We start from the raw sequence: 16,751 nt of genomic DNA, 5'->3' as shown, positions 1-16,751 counted from the left end.
ATATGCAACGTTACCAGCAGAGAGGCAAAGAACTCCTGTCTCTCCATGTTGTGTGGATGTGTTAAAGTGGGTCTGATCAGGCTGAATGGAGCATGTTGACACTGTAGAGGCAGATCAAAACATGCTGCTCAAGGACGCCGCCATCTTTACTCACACAGACACTTCCGCAGTGCGGTCACGTGATCACGTCATGGGAGCGCATGCATGCAGTGTGATTGGCTGGTTTCTCATGAGTCGGGCCGCAGGCAGTCTAGTGCAGTGGTGCCCAGCCTGTGGGTCGGGACCCCCAGGGGGTCCCCACATCATTTTGGGGGGGTCCCCAGATGACAGTGAAGGGACCTTTTTTAATACCTCAGAAAAGAAAGAAAGAAAAGAGAAAAGAGCATTGCTGCATCAAAAGTAACCAATCTATACTATAAAAACTGTTAAAAAAAATTGCCAAATTGTCAAATAATATAAGAAAGAGGCAAATATTGTGAAAATAGCAGATCTACAATCTCCCGCTTGTAGATCTGCTATTTTCACAATATTTCTCTGTGGAACCATCAAACTAAACTGTAATGCCTCAACTCCTACATCACAAGTGCTTGTTAGGGTGGGGGTGGTCCCCAGTTCAAATATGATTATTTTGTGGGGTCCCCAGGTCAAATATGAATATCTTTGGGGGGTCCCCACTCCCCAGGTCAAATATGATTATTTTGGGGGGTCCCCAGGTCAAATATGAATATTTGTGGGGGGTCCCCACTCCCCAGGTCAAATATGATTATTTTGGGGGGTCCCCAGGTCAAATATTAATATTTGTGGGGGGTCCCCACTCCCCAGGTCAAATTTGATTATTTTGGGGGGTCCCTGGCCTGAAAAGGTTGAGAACCACTAGTGGTCGGCAGGGAATACAAACTGTCACAGCAGGTGCAGGGCATTATTCACCTCTACGAGGACTACTAATATTATATACGTGTTGGTGTTACATATTTTGTGATATTACAAGTCGCAATGGTGACTGACTGCAGACGTGCAGCTCTCTCTGCACACATGACACATCAATCATCATCAGAGTCATCCTCAGAAGACTCCTCAGAAGAATCCTAACCTCATCCTGAAAAATCAACTGACATCATGTGGAAATGTCCTGATTTCCCTTGAAGGTACTGGGGAACCCATACATATTAAACTCAAGTTTAAATGTAAGATGATTCAACATTTTTCAAACCCTTTCAACATTTTTCTAAAATGTAAACAAAAAAAAAAGCAGATATACAAGCTTGTACATCTGCAATTTTTTCAGATTGTGATGCTGTATTAACATATTTTGCCTGGGACCGCCTGGAACCCCCTCAAGGACCCCTGTCTACTCCAAAATTGCAGATCTACAAACTCACTCAATTTGTCGCAATGCGACACACTGTGTACTTGTAGATCTATTTTTTGGTGAATGCTCCCTCCAGAACATGGATATAATGTATGAAAAGTGCTATATAAATAAAGTTGCAGTGCCTTGCCTTGCCTTCATCGGGCCAGGTCTTCTACAGAGCCTTCTATTGGCTGATAGTGACAACGCCCTGAACCGGAAGTTTACGGAATGCACTGGAGTCTATAAGGGTTTGTCACTATATCGAGTTTACATGAACCTCTGTTTCTGCCCCCTCATTGACGTAACTCTCCAATAGCAGACTCTGTGGTGGATGAACTTTGTTCTTCTTTACTTAGAGGATATTCACCCATTTTCAACCTATATGTTCATACAATTGGTCCTCAATAATGTTTATTACATTTTTGTCTACATGGTCTGTGTCTCAGAGGAGGGCTATGGACAGTTCAGAAACCCACCTACCAGTGACATCATCGACCGAGAACCCAAGCTAATAGAAACTGCAGGCTTTGTATTCCTGGAAAGTTAGTTTGCTATAATGGAAGCCATTGTTCTCTCATTAATAAGAATCAAATTTAAAAAAAAAAAGAAATCTCGTTTTAAAATAAAAAACCTGCCTAATGATGATGTCACTGGTAGGCGGGTTTCTGAAGTGTCCACAGCCCTCCTATGAGACACAGACCAAGATCTTTAAAAAAAATCATTTTATCATGAGTGAGGACCAATTAAGTTAGGTTGAAAATGGGTGACATCATCCTTTAAGTAAAAGTAGCAATATCACGATGTAGAAATAAAAGTCCTGTATTCAAAATGTTACTTGAGTAAGAGTACAAAAGTATTGGCATCAAAATATACTCAAAGTACCAAAAGTTAAAGAAAAAGTGCTAATTATGCAGAATATCCCATTTCACAGGTTTTTACAAGTCTCACAAATGTGTCAAAATCTTTCTAAAATAGTATATTTTCGAGGTATAAAATAGGGCTTAATTGGTTAATGTATGTTTTGTAATGACAATCCAAATCTACAAAGTAACTACTCAAATAATTGTAGTGGAGTAAAAAATATGTCTACAATATTTGCCTCTGAGATAGTACCTAAAAATGTTACTTTAAGCACAGACTTACTTGGTTGCTTTCCACCACCGGGGCGGTGCTCAGGTGAGTGGTGTGTTCCTTTGCTGTGGCCCAGGAGCTGGGTTATTTATGGGCTCCTGTCAGCCCGGGCAGAGCCTCCTATTAATCCATTCAGACCGGGAACGCATCTGTGTCATTTTAGATTTATTTGGCTGTTCAAAAATAGCAGATCTACAAGCTCATAGCGCGGCAACGAGTGCCGCGCTATGAGCTTGTAGATCTGCTATTTTAGAAAAATCGTGAAAATGTGTGCAAATTTTTGAATATTTATATTTTTAAAGCGAACATTTGTAACTCAAATCGTTGCTTCTGGGGATCTCTGGAACAACATATTTTTTTATATTTTAGTTTTTTTTTTTTCATATTATATTTTTGTCATTTGTTTAATTTGTTTAATTTGTTTAATTTGTTTCATTTTTTTCATTTCTTTCATTTTTTAAATATTTTTACATTTTTTTTATTTTTTACATTTTTACATTTTTAATTTTTTTACATTTTTTACATTTTTATTTTTTTTATATTTTTTACATTTTTTACATTTTTTACATTTTTTAAAATTTGATATTTTCCATGTTTTAAAAAAAAGGGCTTTTAAACATTGTTAGAATCAGCCTCAGGTCTGAAAGGGTTAAGAGGGGAGCGGTAGACAGGCCACCACCTCTTTACTCAGCACCAGGCCCAATGATGTCTGGGGCTGAGTGCGCCCGCTTTGAGGCCCGGCGCCCGCCATCCATCTTGTTGAAGCGTGTCTCGGAGGGATCCCGTTGGACGCGGCCGGGCCCCAGCTGTGGCAGGGCCAGGCCGCTGTCTGTGTGCTGTTCTGTTCTGGAGCCGTAATTGGCCCGGGGACAGCATCAGGCGGACTGGTAACAGTCAGCTCTCTTCTCCATGATGTCCTCCTGATGGTTCTCTCCTTCATCACATACTGCACTGTAAAAAGAAAAGAAGCTAGAAAAAAGTGCTCATCGGAGCACAGGTCTCCGCCAGGTCAGGTAGGTTATTTTGGCGTCCTGGTGGCGCTATAATAGGCCAATGTGAAAAGGGTGCCATTTCTTCCTAGGCCGTGCACGGCAATCGGACACTGCATTCACGATTTGAGGCATTTTGTTCTAAAAATGGGTTTTGCTAAATTTGACTTGTCGGTGACGCAACAACAGGCCAATGTTAAAAGGGTGGCATTTGTTCCTCAACGTAGTGTGAATGTGTGTGGAAGGTTTCACCGTAATCAGACGTTCATGATTGAGGCATTTTGTTCAAAACAAGCCACTACTGCAAACTTTAGATGTTAATCTTAGCCAATCAGGATGGAATATGAAAAATCAAACAGATCCGTCTTGATCACATGACTATAGAGATCATGTGTACCGATTTGCGTGAAATTTGGATAAAATGGGAAGGAGTAATAATTTAAAAAATGTGTGCGTCACCCTGCACACACAAACACACACAGTGCACACACAAACACACACACACACACAGTGCATGTAAACACAAACACACACACACGCACGCACGCACGCACGCACGCACGCACGCACGCACGCACGCACACACACACACACACACACACACACACACACACACACACACTGCAGGATGAACAACAGATGTCTTTACCTCAAATTGTACGTGTGAAATTGAGGTGTTACATTCTGGGCGGGGAAAGTGAATGGAAAGTTTTCTGCATTTCTCTTATTATACATAACATTGTCGTATTGTACATAACAATGATAATAGTGGTGACAGTGTGGTATTGTACATAATAATGATAATAGTGGTGACAGTGTGGTATTGTACATAATAATGATAATAGTGGTGACAGTGTGGTATTGTACATAATAATGATAATAGTGGTGACAGTGTGGTATTGTACATAACAATGATAATAGTGGTGACAGTGTGGTATTGTACATAATAATGATAATAGTGGTGACAGTGTGGTATTGTACATAACAATGATAATAGTGGTGACAGTGTGGTATTGTACGTAACAATGATAATAGTGGTGACAGTGTGGTATTGTACATAATAATGATAATAGTGGTGACAGTGTGGTATTGTACATAATAATGATAATAGTGGTGACAGTGTGGTATTGTACATAATAATGATAATAGTGGTGACAGTGTGGTATTGTACATAACAATGATAATAGTGGTGACAGTGTGGTATTGTACATAATAATGATAATAGTGGTGACAGTGTGGTATTGTACATAACAATGATAATAGTGGTGACAGTGTGGTATTGTACGTAACAATGATAATAGTGGTGACAGTGTGGTATTGTACATAACAATGATAATAGTGGTGACAGTGTGGTATTGTACATAATAATGATAATAGTGGTGACAGTGTGGTATTGTACATAATAATGATAATAGTGGTGACAGTGTGGTATTGTACATAATAATGATAATAGTGGTGACAGTGTGGTATTGTACATAATAATGATAATAGTGGTGACAGTGTGGTATTGTACATAACAATGATAATAGTGGTGACAGTGTGGTATTGTACATAATAATGATAATAGTGGTGACAGTGTGGTATTGTACATAACAATGATAATAGTGGTGACAGTGTGGTATTGTACGTAACAATGATAATAGTGGTGACAGTGTGGTATTGTACATAACAATGATAATAGTGGTGACAGTGTGGTATTGTACATAATAATGATAATAGTGGTGACAGTGTGGTATATGAGATAAAAAATAAGCAGTGTATGATGTTGACTGACATAATAATGAAACCATGGTAGTATGTGGTCAGTAACTCAGGAAACAGGATGCTTTAAACATACATCTCCCCACTTCCTTTTCATCTGTTTTATTGTCTGCAGTAAAAACTGCAGTGCTGTTTGTATCATGTTGTAGCATTTCTTGATGGTCATTGTATTATACTGTAAGTGCCAATTTATGTGTCATTTTAAACAATCATATTGAGTCAAGAAAGTAACAAGACAAAATACAGTAAGTCCTTCATGTTTTATTCTGGATTCAAACCCATAGGAATGCATTAAACATCATTTAAATACTTGGAATATTATCAGGTACTTACAGTATTTTTCATAGGTCAGTAGAATGTATAATTAATGAACTGGAATAATGCTATTGTTAAGTAAAGTTTTATTAAATACTTCCACTGTTCAGTTTACACGTTTGTAAAAAGATCTGGGTTATAAAACAACACATTATTAACAAATCACTTTAACAGTAAGGGTGTTTTTTGTCACATGCACTTACAATACAGCTGTGACAACACTACAGGCAGTGACATTCATATTGTTCTTGACCACTTAAACCCTATATACTTGGTTGACAAGGGTTTCATAGGGCTCTATACTTGGCCTCCTCCTTTTCCCTCTACACCAAATCTCTTAGCTGAAAATGTGACGCAATGCGACACGTTGTGAGCTTGTAGATCTGCTGTTTTAGCCCACTCTTCGCCTATTATGGCATGCTCAGAAAAGGGACTGTAGGGTTCAATTGGTCAACAGTGTGACAACGTAACAAATATATGTAATACGTTGATCAAAAATCTATATTAAATACAAACCATGGCATAATAGAATACAATCAAGTGAAATGTTATCAAATGTCATATAGAAACAACGGTAAACATGGAATTCTCATGGTTGTGGTGGTAACGATTCAAAGTCAGGCTGTCAGACACAGCCAGGAGGATCAAAACGTCACATTAATAGTCTAGCTTTTTACTAAATACTTCTTCTACTTCTGCATTTTCTCGTTTAAGTGTGTATTTTAAGATTCTGCCAGGTAACAGGGTGAAATAATGTCCCATGGGGTTCATTTTAAACCCTAATCGTACAAAAATCCTAGCCTGGTAAACCCTCCCTCCGGAAATCTCATTTCCATTTGATTTCAGGAGTGAGTCTGGCATGATCGCCCATTGTGGGGGTTTCTAGTGGAATTACCCACTAACCGTGCCTATCGTCGCACATCGTTCTGTGATTGACAGCGACAGTTGGCCAATCAGGTGGCGAGTACGAGTGAGCCCAAATGGGACCGAGTGCAGCCGACAAAAATGGAACGATCCGCCATCGTTTCTGTGGCCTGTTACACTTTTTACTTTCGTTTTTAAAATGCTCTCAAACTTCGTTTTTGAGGCACGGAATTTACTTTTAAGATATCGTTTGGATTGAATTCAGTTGTTTAACTTCATATATGTGGTCAATTAATCATGACAGAGCCTATTTAAAAATACAAATTTAGAGAACCGGGAGGGGCGGGCAGTGCCACGCATTTATCCGAATAAGGCAACCTATTTTGGGCATGGCCGTCTCAAAAGTCCCGTTGCGTCACATTAGTCTGGAGGTCTGCTGATTGGCTGGAGGGGAACAACGATCATTGGCTGAAGGAGTTGTCAGTCAACGGTATTACTCCCGCCCAACTCCAGCCCACAGCCAATATTGCATACTGGGCGATCATGCCAGACTCACTCCTGAAATCAAATGGAAATGAGATTTCCGGAGGGAGGGTTTACCAGGCTACAAAAATCCTACCCAAACTCAAAAATGGAAACAATAGCAAATAGTAAAACTTTAGAAGTATGCAACATACAGAGACAAATGATTTTTCCCCCCCCACACAATACAAGCACATCTTGACTCTTTTAGTTAAAAAAAAAACGCAGAAAATGTTCAGATTGATCAATATTTGTCTTTTTTACTAAATACTTTGATTGTTTTCTTGTTTGGTGCTCCTCTCCAGGGCGCTCTGCCAAAAGCATTGGATGCTGAGACACTGAAGAGCGATGCTTGGGTGCTGGGAAGAGAAGTGCTCCAGCAAATCTTTACCATTGAATTGCATGACAGAAACTGTGTCTAACTGTGTCCTTAAAGTAAAATGGATTACAACACAAACCCCAATGGTTAATGGTTAATGTGATAGTATACAACAGTTTAACTTCACAAAGCAGAACACTAACATGCAGTTTTATCAGTGATATCAAAGCTGCACTCTGGAACTTATTATTTTGTTTATGAATGAACGTTATTAACCACTCTCCCAAATGTAGACCCTGATGTAAGGTTGGAAACCTACTGGTGGACAACTAATAACTGCAGAAGCTCATAAGCACAATATCTCCCCTGGCCAATCAGGGACTGGCTCTTGATGAGCGGTAGAAATGAGGACTCTCACAGAGAGGACCTGGGTTTGAATCCCAGGTAGGACATATGAGTTACATATTGCAGCTTTAAGATAATCAATAATATACAGTCTTCTCACAGATCCAGTTGTTTGTCCGTGAACATTCCATATTTTTCCACTTTCCATCTGCAGGCCAGTAGTAAGCACAATACCAGCCGACATAGTCAACAGGACTTCCAGCAGCCCAGTACCTGCAGAGTAAACATTTTAATCACATCCACTCAGTTACTCACATGTACAGTGACTTTGATAGAATTACTTTAGAAAAACTTGTAAAATGTCTCACCCTGTTGTCAATGATGTTCCATCCTCCCATGTCCATTTGTCCTTCTTCTCTTTCAGTCCAATCCAGGAGTGTGATGCTCCCTTCCAACACTTCAGTCCACTGAAGAATTCCTGATAATTTGTGCATTGTTTTATTATTGCTTTCATATAAAGTGAAACAGTGAAACACGCACGCACGCACGCGCGCACGCACACACACACACACACACACACACACACACACACACACACACACACACACACACACACACACACACACACACACACACACACACACACCTGTTTATCTCGACTGTCAATGACCACCAGACGTGCTCCCATCGTCTCACATTGTTGTCTACTTTCCTCCCAGGTTTTCTCTTCAGTAGAGATGTAATACAAGACGTCTCCAGACTTCTGCCATGCACTGGAACATGACTTGTCTAAATATCAAAAAAATAGTTTTACTGATGGATTTTCAATAAACTGATCATCAGTTCTAACACATTAATGATATGATAACTGTCAAATACTAAACCTGATTAAGAAATGAGCTGAGGTAATGTTAAGAATAACATATTTTAGGTTTACTACTCAAAATATTTTGATGTGATAAACCAGCCATGATAAATACACTAATTAATTCCTTCAAATATGTGTATGACCTCTCTCACCTGCTGTCTCTCTCTTCAGGTGGTTTATTTCATTTTGCAACAGGTCTCTCTCCAGGGTCACGTTGTTGCATCTGGTCTGGGTCAAGGCCAGGTTGTTCAGTAGTTGGTCTCTCTCCTGGGTTAGGTTGGTCAGTAGTGGGTTAATGGCTAAACAATCTGTAATGGGATGATAAACACTGTTTTTGCTTCTGATCATGATGAAGTAAATGATGTAAAATTAGCTTAGAGACAAACCCCCATACAAATGACAAGAGATCTCTCTCAGAGGGTAGAGTAGGCTACCCTCCTGTTTCGAATCTGCTACAATAATCCCAGTACTGAAAAATAGCTGGTAGGTAACTGGTTTAAAATGACTAGCGTCCCATAGCGCTCACTAACTACCAACCTGCTTACCCGCAAAACAGATCCACAACAACAAATTACCTGAGTGAGTGAGTGATGTGTTCTGAGTGATGTGCATGACCAGGCCTATGATCCCAGCCATCTGCATGAGACACAGCATCACCAGACACACAGCAACAGCTTTGAAAGGTCTTTTCACTGGTTTAGAGCTCTGTCCTGCAATGGAAAATACAGCTACTATAGTGTGCAGCCACTGAGACTAAAACAAGACTAAAGGGCTGTTCACACCAAGCATGACAACTATAACGATAACTATGTCCGCTGACGACAAAAATGTATCTGTTCTCCTACTCCTTGATTTAACCGCTGCTTTTGACACGATTGATCACAAAATTCTACTACAACGCATGGAGTACTGGATTGGTTTGTCAGGCACAGCCTTGTCTTGGTTTTACTCTTACCTAACAGGCAGAAGCTATTTTGTCAGCCTAGCTAATTTTGACTCAGACAAACATGACATCTGTTCTGGTATTCCACAGGGCTCAATTCTGGGTCCCTTATTGTTCTCCCTGTATATACTACCACTGGGAGAACTCATCGCCGATCACGGAGTGAACTTCCATTTCTATGCTGATGATACCCTGCTGTATCTTTCGGTAGCTCCAGACGACCCCTGCGCTCTAGACCCATTGTTGACCTGTCTGTCCAGTATAAAATGCTGGATGAGTGAGAACTTTCTTAAGCTAAATGAGGATAAAACAGAAATACTCATAATTGGCTCCAGTGAGCAGAGAGAATCAATAATAAGTAGACTTGGTAACCTGGCTGTAGAAAGTAACACCACAGTAAAGAACCTGGGGGTTATTATTGATTCTGAATTGAATTTTAATGCACACATTAATCATGTCACCAAGATTGCTTTCTTTCATCTTAGAAATATTGCGCGAATTAGAGACTATCTGTCGTTAGACGACGCAAAAACGCTGATCCACGCTTTTGTTTTCTCTCGGCTTGACTACTGCAATGCACTCTACTCTGGCCTGCCTAAGAAAACAACTGACAGATTACAACTTGTTCAAAATGCGGCAGCCAGAATTTTAACTAAAACTAGAATGAGAGAACATATCACTCCAGTTCTAGCTTCACTACACTGGCTCCCGGTTGTTTTTAGGATTGATTTTAAAATTCTTTTAATAGTTTATAAAGCTCTACATGGTCTGGCACCTTCCTACCTCTATGACTGCCTAGAGAGACATGTTCCAAACCGGACCCTCAGGTCTTCAAGTGCTGACCTACTCGAGGTGCCTAAAATGACATATAAAAAATACGGTGAAGCAGCATTCTGCTTTTACGGACCAACAGTGTGGAATAAACTCCCATTACACCTAAAACAGGCAGCCTCTGTCGATAGCTTTAAAGCACAGCTCAAGACCTATTTCTTCACTCTTGCTTTTAGCTGACTCTTTGGTTGATTTTTAAGTCCTCACTGTATTGCCTATTTTAATGTTTTATGCTTTTGCTTTTATTTTATTTTATTTTTTGTTTGCTTTATTGTTAAATTGGTTGTAACTGTAACTGTATTCTTGCTCTGTAAAGCACTTTGCGCTGCATTTCATGTCATGAAAGGTGCTATACAAATAAAGTTTATTATTATTATTATTATTATGAATATGTCATGTTAAAAAAATATTCTGACTGAATAGAAGACAGTGTCAACACCACAACTATAACGACAATGATGCTGGTGATCGATATCGGAATATATACTATATCTATCTCTCTCCCTCTCTTTCTGCCTCTTTGTGTGAGCTGGACTGTGCAGCGTGTTTGATGCCACTTTTTACAGATCATTATCATAACAGTATCTCTACAAATACTTTTACACATCAAAGGAATGATACGGAAGGATATAACCCACACTTGTTAAAGGGATAGTTCACCCCCCAAAAAAAATGTTTCCTATCGACCCCGACTTGAATTCATGGATATTTTTTTGTTTTTGTCACATTCCTAAGCCAATGATTTGATGACGAGCAGTGGGTTCCGGTAGGAGACACAAAGGGGACTCTTTGTGTGTAAAAAAATATCCATGAATTCTCCATGGGGTGAGTAATCGACAGAAAAAAAGTTATTTTGGGGGTGAACTCTCCTTTTAAGTTAATTATGCTGCAAGATAATTTTTTTTCCTGCTGCAGGAAAACAAATGGCTTCTTTTTGTATACTAAACTGTTTCCCATGCACTTTGAAACAGAAAAATCACCAAGACACGTAGTCAAACTCACCCTGAGAGTGTCTTCCTGCTGTGTTGTCCCTCGTGTCCTCCTGTGGTCCAGGGACCACGTCACTGCGTCTGACATCAGCCATGCTCCCGTAGATGTCCACCTCTCTCTCCTCCATCTCTCCTCTCACCTCCTCCAGCTGTCCACTGTCCTCAGTGTCCCCCGTCTGTCCCCTGTCTCCATCTCTCTGTCTCGTCTTCCTTGTCAATGCTGGACTGGCATAAATATCTGTAAAGACATCTTATGATGATGAGAGGCTCGGAAAACAGTAACTATCCTTTATATCCCTCTCCTGCCTTGATTAGCTCACTGGTTCTCAACGTTGGGTCCGATGACCACCAGGGGTCCAAATGGACGTTTAGTGCTCTGTAACTGTTAGAGTGTACAAATGGAGCCAAATGAACCATTACATTTGGCTTTATTTGTGCACTCTCACAGTTAAATTAACACTAAGGATTCTAAAGAGCAGATTAGGGTCCCAGAGGGAAAAAAGTGGGTCTGTGGCCTCTTCAGGCTACCCCCCAAAATAATCCTATTTGAACTGGGGACCCCCCCACCTTGACAAGCACTTGGAATGTAGGAGTTGAGGCAGGAGGTTTGACTCGGTGCCACAGATAAATATTGTGAAAATAGACGATCTACAAGCTTTTTTCCCCTCTTTCTTTAATTATTTGACAATTTGGCCAATGTTTGACCAGTTTTCATAGTATAGTTTGTTGATTACCTTTGATGCAGTAATGGTCTTTTTTAATTTAATTTCAATTCTTCCTTCTCTTTTTTGTATTAAATCGTCACTACTGTCATCTGGGGACCCGCCCAAAATCTTTTGCGCCCCCAGGGCGCCCCGACCCACAGGTTGAGAACCACTGCCCTAACACACATCAAACTGGGGGTCCTTGAAATCTAAAAGGTTGAGAAACACTGGATTAGCTTAATCAAAATAACACCTTGAAACAGAGAAATCACACAACATTGTCAAACGTACCCTGAATCTGTGTTCCTGCTGCATTGTCCATCATGTCCTCCTGTGGCCCAGAGACAAACTCACTGATTCTGATGTTATCGTAGATGTCCACCACTGTCTCCTCCTCCTCTCCTCTCACCTCCTCCAGCTGTCCACTGTAGTCAGTGACCCTTGTCTGTCCCCTGTCTCCATCTCTCTGTCTCACCTTCTTTGTCAAGACTGGACTGGCATAAATAACTGCAGATAAGGCGAAAAAATTAAAAGGGCTTTTATTATTATTATTACTATTATTATTATTATTATTATTATTATTATTATTATTATTATTATTATTATTATTATTATTATTATTATTATCATCAAAACTAAACTACTGATGGGAACAATATTTATGGAGGACAGCTGACCACGCCTGAAACACAGATGCTATTAAAGCAGCACTATAGTTTGCGGTAACTAGAAGTTCGGCCTCACATCTAGCGTGACTTGGCCAGATGCACCCTCGCCAAGTAAACGATGTACACGCTCATCGCTGTAATATTAGGGGAGCGTGTATTCCATAGCCTCTCTCTCTCTCCCTCCCTTTGTCTCTCTCTGTCTCCCTCCCTCCCGCCTTGTTGTCCGTGGCATGATGATTAGTTTGTGTGAGAAAATAGCTTGAATGGGCGCAATTTTACCAGAAAACAAAGCCAGGAGGAGGCAGGAACACAGACATGAGACATCACACTAAAAAGTAAGAAGTCGTCCGTATTTTGAAGTCAGGGAATCAATATGAATGACAGGGCGATGTATTTGAGAAATGACGGTGATTCTGCTGTCCAGCTCTCAAAACTCTCACTGACTCTCCCCTCTCGTTGCAATGCTATGTGTGACTGTGATGGCGTCAGCGAGCTGTGCGAGCGAGTATGCGCTGCTGGGTGTCTGGACAGTGCCCTCAGCTTATTGGCTTATTGACTCATGACACGACCAATGAGAGTTAGCTCACACCTATGGTTGATGTACAACCATGGGTTGTAGATCTGTCGCACATGATTGGCTGAGCCTGCGTTGCCAGGTCTGCTTATTGTATAAGCGATTTTGGGCTTATTTGGTCGCTTCTTTTGGGCTTGTTTGCATAGACCACGCCAGCGCTTGTTTCTCGCCCGTTTCACGGATCTGGCAACGCTTGTTTCCAGTCAGTGATCATTTTGTCGTAGCACCCATCCCGGAAGTAAACAGCGAGCTGAAATATTGCAAACACTTTATGATTATTAGTGGAGACATGTGAAGGTGGAAAAGAAAGTAGATGGTATTGTCTACTTTTGCATGAGCGATTTTTGTAGCAAGTTGGGAGAGAATTGGACCACTGCTATGGCCGTGAGTTGTACAGTACATTTTTGGGTGCAAAAAGGGCCCCCTCTCTGATTGTGTGGCAGGATCAGTGGCCACTTTGGACACAAATAACATGGCAGCCAACGTCTTTGACTTCGACGCGCTGTGATTGGTCTTATTGAAAATCATTCTCTCCCCTACACATACAGTAGTAATACAGTCAAGCCCCTAGCAGGGACCCCCCTGGGTCTATATATTTATGGAAGGATGATTGTTATTGCTTAAACATGTAACTATATAATTTTATGGGACATAATATGCTATATAGTTGTTAAAAAGTTACCCTAGTGCTGCTTTAAGTTTCACACCCAACCATATTGGATATGCCAAACTGTTACATAGTGGTCAGAATGAAAAGGGAAAGTAACCCTACCTAATGATCATCAACACCAAACTTGCAGCCATAATGTCAAAATAGGTGGGGGATTTATTTTTATATATATATATATTTTTTTTACCTGAAATGTAGGGGGTGCTTCACCCCTAAAACGCGTCTAAAACCCCCCCTGATGACGACTCGCAACGTTGTCAAACTCACCTACAGAGGCGTCATTTCATAAAATAAAAACAACAGAGGGTTGAAAAAAAGTGACAACAAATAAACTGCTGTTTTGTCCAATCTGCATGCTCTTCAATTGAGACATTTAGATCCTTTGTCTATAGGACACGACCTACAATCATGACACAAATTATGTCCTTATTTTGTCTAAAAGCAATAAGGTTTTCCCATTCAGACACACTACACCAGTGCATGTATGTCTGCATGTCATTATTTTCCATGTGAAACAATTACCTTATGTCACTCTAGTCTAGTCTGTGTCACTGTGTCACTTCATTAGGAAAAACTGGTAGGTAGAAAAGGGGAATTAGAATTAGGTAGGGAAAGCGAGTCCGAAAAGCTGGGTTCTTTTGAGTGTGGTGTTATAGGTGAAGGGTGGGGGGGCTGCTTTGATGTGAGCTGGGAGTGAATTCCATAGGCAATTCACTAAGGCAGCCACTGAGGCCCTGTCAACCCAGGTTCGTTTCTTTGTCTTGGGGATGTCCAGGAGGTTAACTTGGCATTACCCGAGGGAGCGGGAGGGCGCGTGGCATTGGAGGAGTTCAGAGAGGGAGGAGATCAGTATCTTGAAATCTGTTTGACTGGGAGCTTGTTTATTTTGCCTTGTTTTAACCTCTATAAGGACTGCTTTCGCCTGTCATTGGTTGTTACTTTGACATTGCGCAAGGCTGATGTCCTGTCCTGGTTGGTGTTTCCCTACCAACATCGATTCCAACCATTGGCAACTTCTGTCGCGCCGCTCGTGCGTGACGTGACATATTTTTGTCTCCCACATTATCGTTTGCCAATGCAACAGATTTCTCACAACGATGCATTGAGATCCGTTATTTATGAAAAAGGACATTCTTTTCTTTTAAAATGTTCAATCTGTAATGACATGGCAAAAATAGGGAGGCCAGTTTTAAAGTGATTAATGAATGTACGTTTGCAGAAATAAAACATAAAAAAGTGTCTATAAGTATTGATATGAAATCTGATCAGATCAAAATAATTTAAAAGCTAGGGGGTGGTAGTTGCCATCCCCTGGAAGGCCAAATGACGGCCCTGTCCTGCTCACCCAGAGTCTGACTTCTTGCTGTGTCCTCCTGTGGTCCAGAGACGTCCTCACTACTTCTGAAATGGTCCACGTTCCCATAGATGTCCACCAGTGTCTCCTCCTCCTGTCCTCTCACCTCCTCTGACTGTCCAGTGTCCCCAGTGCCCCTTTTCTGTCTTCTGTCTCTATCTCTCTTTTTTACCTTCTTTTTCAAGTCTGGCATGGCATAGATATCTGTAGCCATCCTAGAAACTAACTATTGACTACAAATAGTAACTATCTTGCATGTATCCCTCCCATGCCTTTATCAGCTTTATCAAAATAAACCTTTACATTATATAAATGTACTGAGTAAACAAAACGTGACTATGTCTGTCTGTGGTTGGTTATACAATGCTCTAGCAATAAGGAAGTGCAAGATTGAAACCCACATGAACCACACGCACATACACACACAGAGGATATTTTGAAGCAGGGGAAATATTAAAAACTATAAAAGTGCACTCAGTTGTCTAACAAGCCCTCAAATTTTTAATTTTGGAAACCACACCTTTTCAGTTTAATTAATCCATAGCGCCCGCCAGGCGAGCGAGTTGCCGTGCCGAGCGTTGCAAAGTCCGTTTAAGGTATGTCCCGATAGGGACAGAATCGTAACTCATATTCCCCCTAGTCAACATGTGCTGTTTCAGCCTCCCCCTTCAGTCAAACTTTTGACTTCTTGGGATGTCACCGGTTTGCCTTCTTGGGATTGAGAATGCGTTGGTTTGAGGGACAAGCCTGGTGGCGGACGATAGGGAAACGGTGGTGGTCACGCCCCACGCACAAAGCCTTACCTCTAAATAGTGGGTAAGGTGCCTGCCAAGGTGAATGTGATTCACTTAGTTTTATTTCCACATTCAGCCCAAGGCTTCATTCTGCCAGCAGTGACAGCATTGATAGTTTTGAACAGACATTTCCCACAGTGTGTCGCAGGTATAAAAACCACCGCTTCCAGCCCTGGCTGTACACAATGCTTCAGAGAAGAATGTGCTGCGGGTGTTCCTAGGCAGATTCATGGAGCTATTATGGGCAGATTACTGAGTGGGTGGGATCTGGCCCTCAGAACTCAGAAGAGTTTGGTGGCAGAGTAAATCACTTTTTTTGTACTTTCAAAACTTTCTTTGGATCAGCAAGCTCTTCCAAAGCTGTTCAGTGCAGTAGTAGGGGGCTATAGAAAGACAAAACCTGTCTATTATCACACACAGTTCATAAAAAGCGATAATGGAGACACTGTGGTATTAGATATACATGGTAATAGAGGTGATAGTGTGGTATTGTACATAATAATGATAATAGTTAGTGGTGACAGTGTGGTATATGAGATAAAAATGATAAGCAGTGTATGATGTTGACTGACATTAATAATGAAACCATGGTAGTATGTGGTCAGTAACTCAGGAAACAGGATGCTTTAAAATCTCCCCACTTCCTTTTCATCTGTTTTATTGTCTGCAGTAAAAACTGCAGTGCTGTTTGTATCATGTTGTAGCATTTCTTGATGGTCATTGTATTATACTGTAAGTGTCAATTTATGTGTCATTTTA

The 16,751-nt window shown here is 40.8% G+C and overlaps 2 protein-coding genes across 2 annotated transcripts in view; both read right to left on the bottom strand.

The window, feature by feature from the left end:
- The window catches only part of slc25a26 (solute carrier family 25 member 26), a gene marked incomplete at its 3' end in the record, with an annotated part of 55,909 nt that extends 55,769 nt beyond the window's left edge, over nt 1-140 (bottom strand). Inside the window, exon 1 of the mRNA XM_084061662.1 lies at nt 15-140. Within this exon, the coding sequence (XP_083917788.1) occupies nt 15-47 (33 nt within the window). The 5' untranslated portion in view covers nt 48-140. The remainder of the gene's footprint in view (nt 1-14) is intronic.
- Nucleotides 141-3,131: 2,991 nt separating this feature from the next.
- On the bottom strand, nt 3,132-15,412 carry LOC311048404 (uncharacterized protein; the record flags this gene model as incomplete). Its single annotated transcript, XM_084061661.1, has 8 exons — nt 3,132-3,433; nt 7,758-7,870; nt 7,966-8,075; nt 8,244-8,386; nt 8,618-8,773; nt 11,242-11,466; nt 12,224-12,439; nt 15,190-15,412. 8 exons carry the CDS (start codon nt 15,410-15,412, stop codon nt 3,132-3,134), a joined length of 1,488 nt encoding a protein of 495 aa, XP_083917787.1.
- Between the last annotated feature and the right edge of the window lie 1,339 nt (nt 15,413-16,751).

This window comes from Gymnoscopelus microlampas (genome assembly GCF_963454915.1).
Source record: "Gymnoscopelus microlampas genome assembly, chromosome: 7".
Lineage (NCBI taxonomy): Eukaryota > Metazoa > Chordata > Actinopteri > Myctophiformes > Myctophidae > Gymnoscopelus > Gymnoscopelus microlampas.
This window is presented reverse-complemented; position numbering and strand designations above follow the sequence as displayed.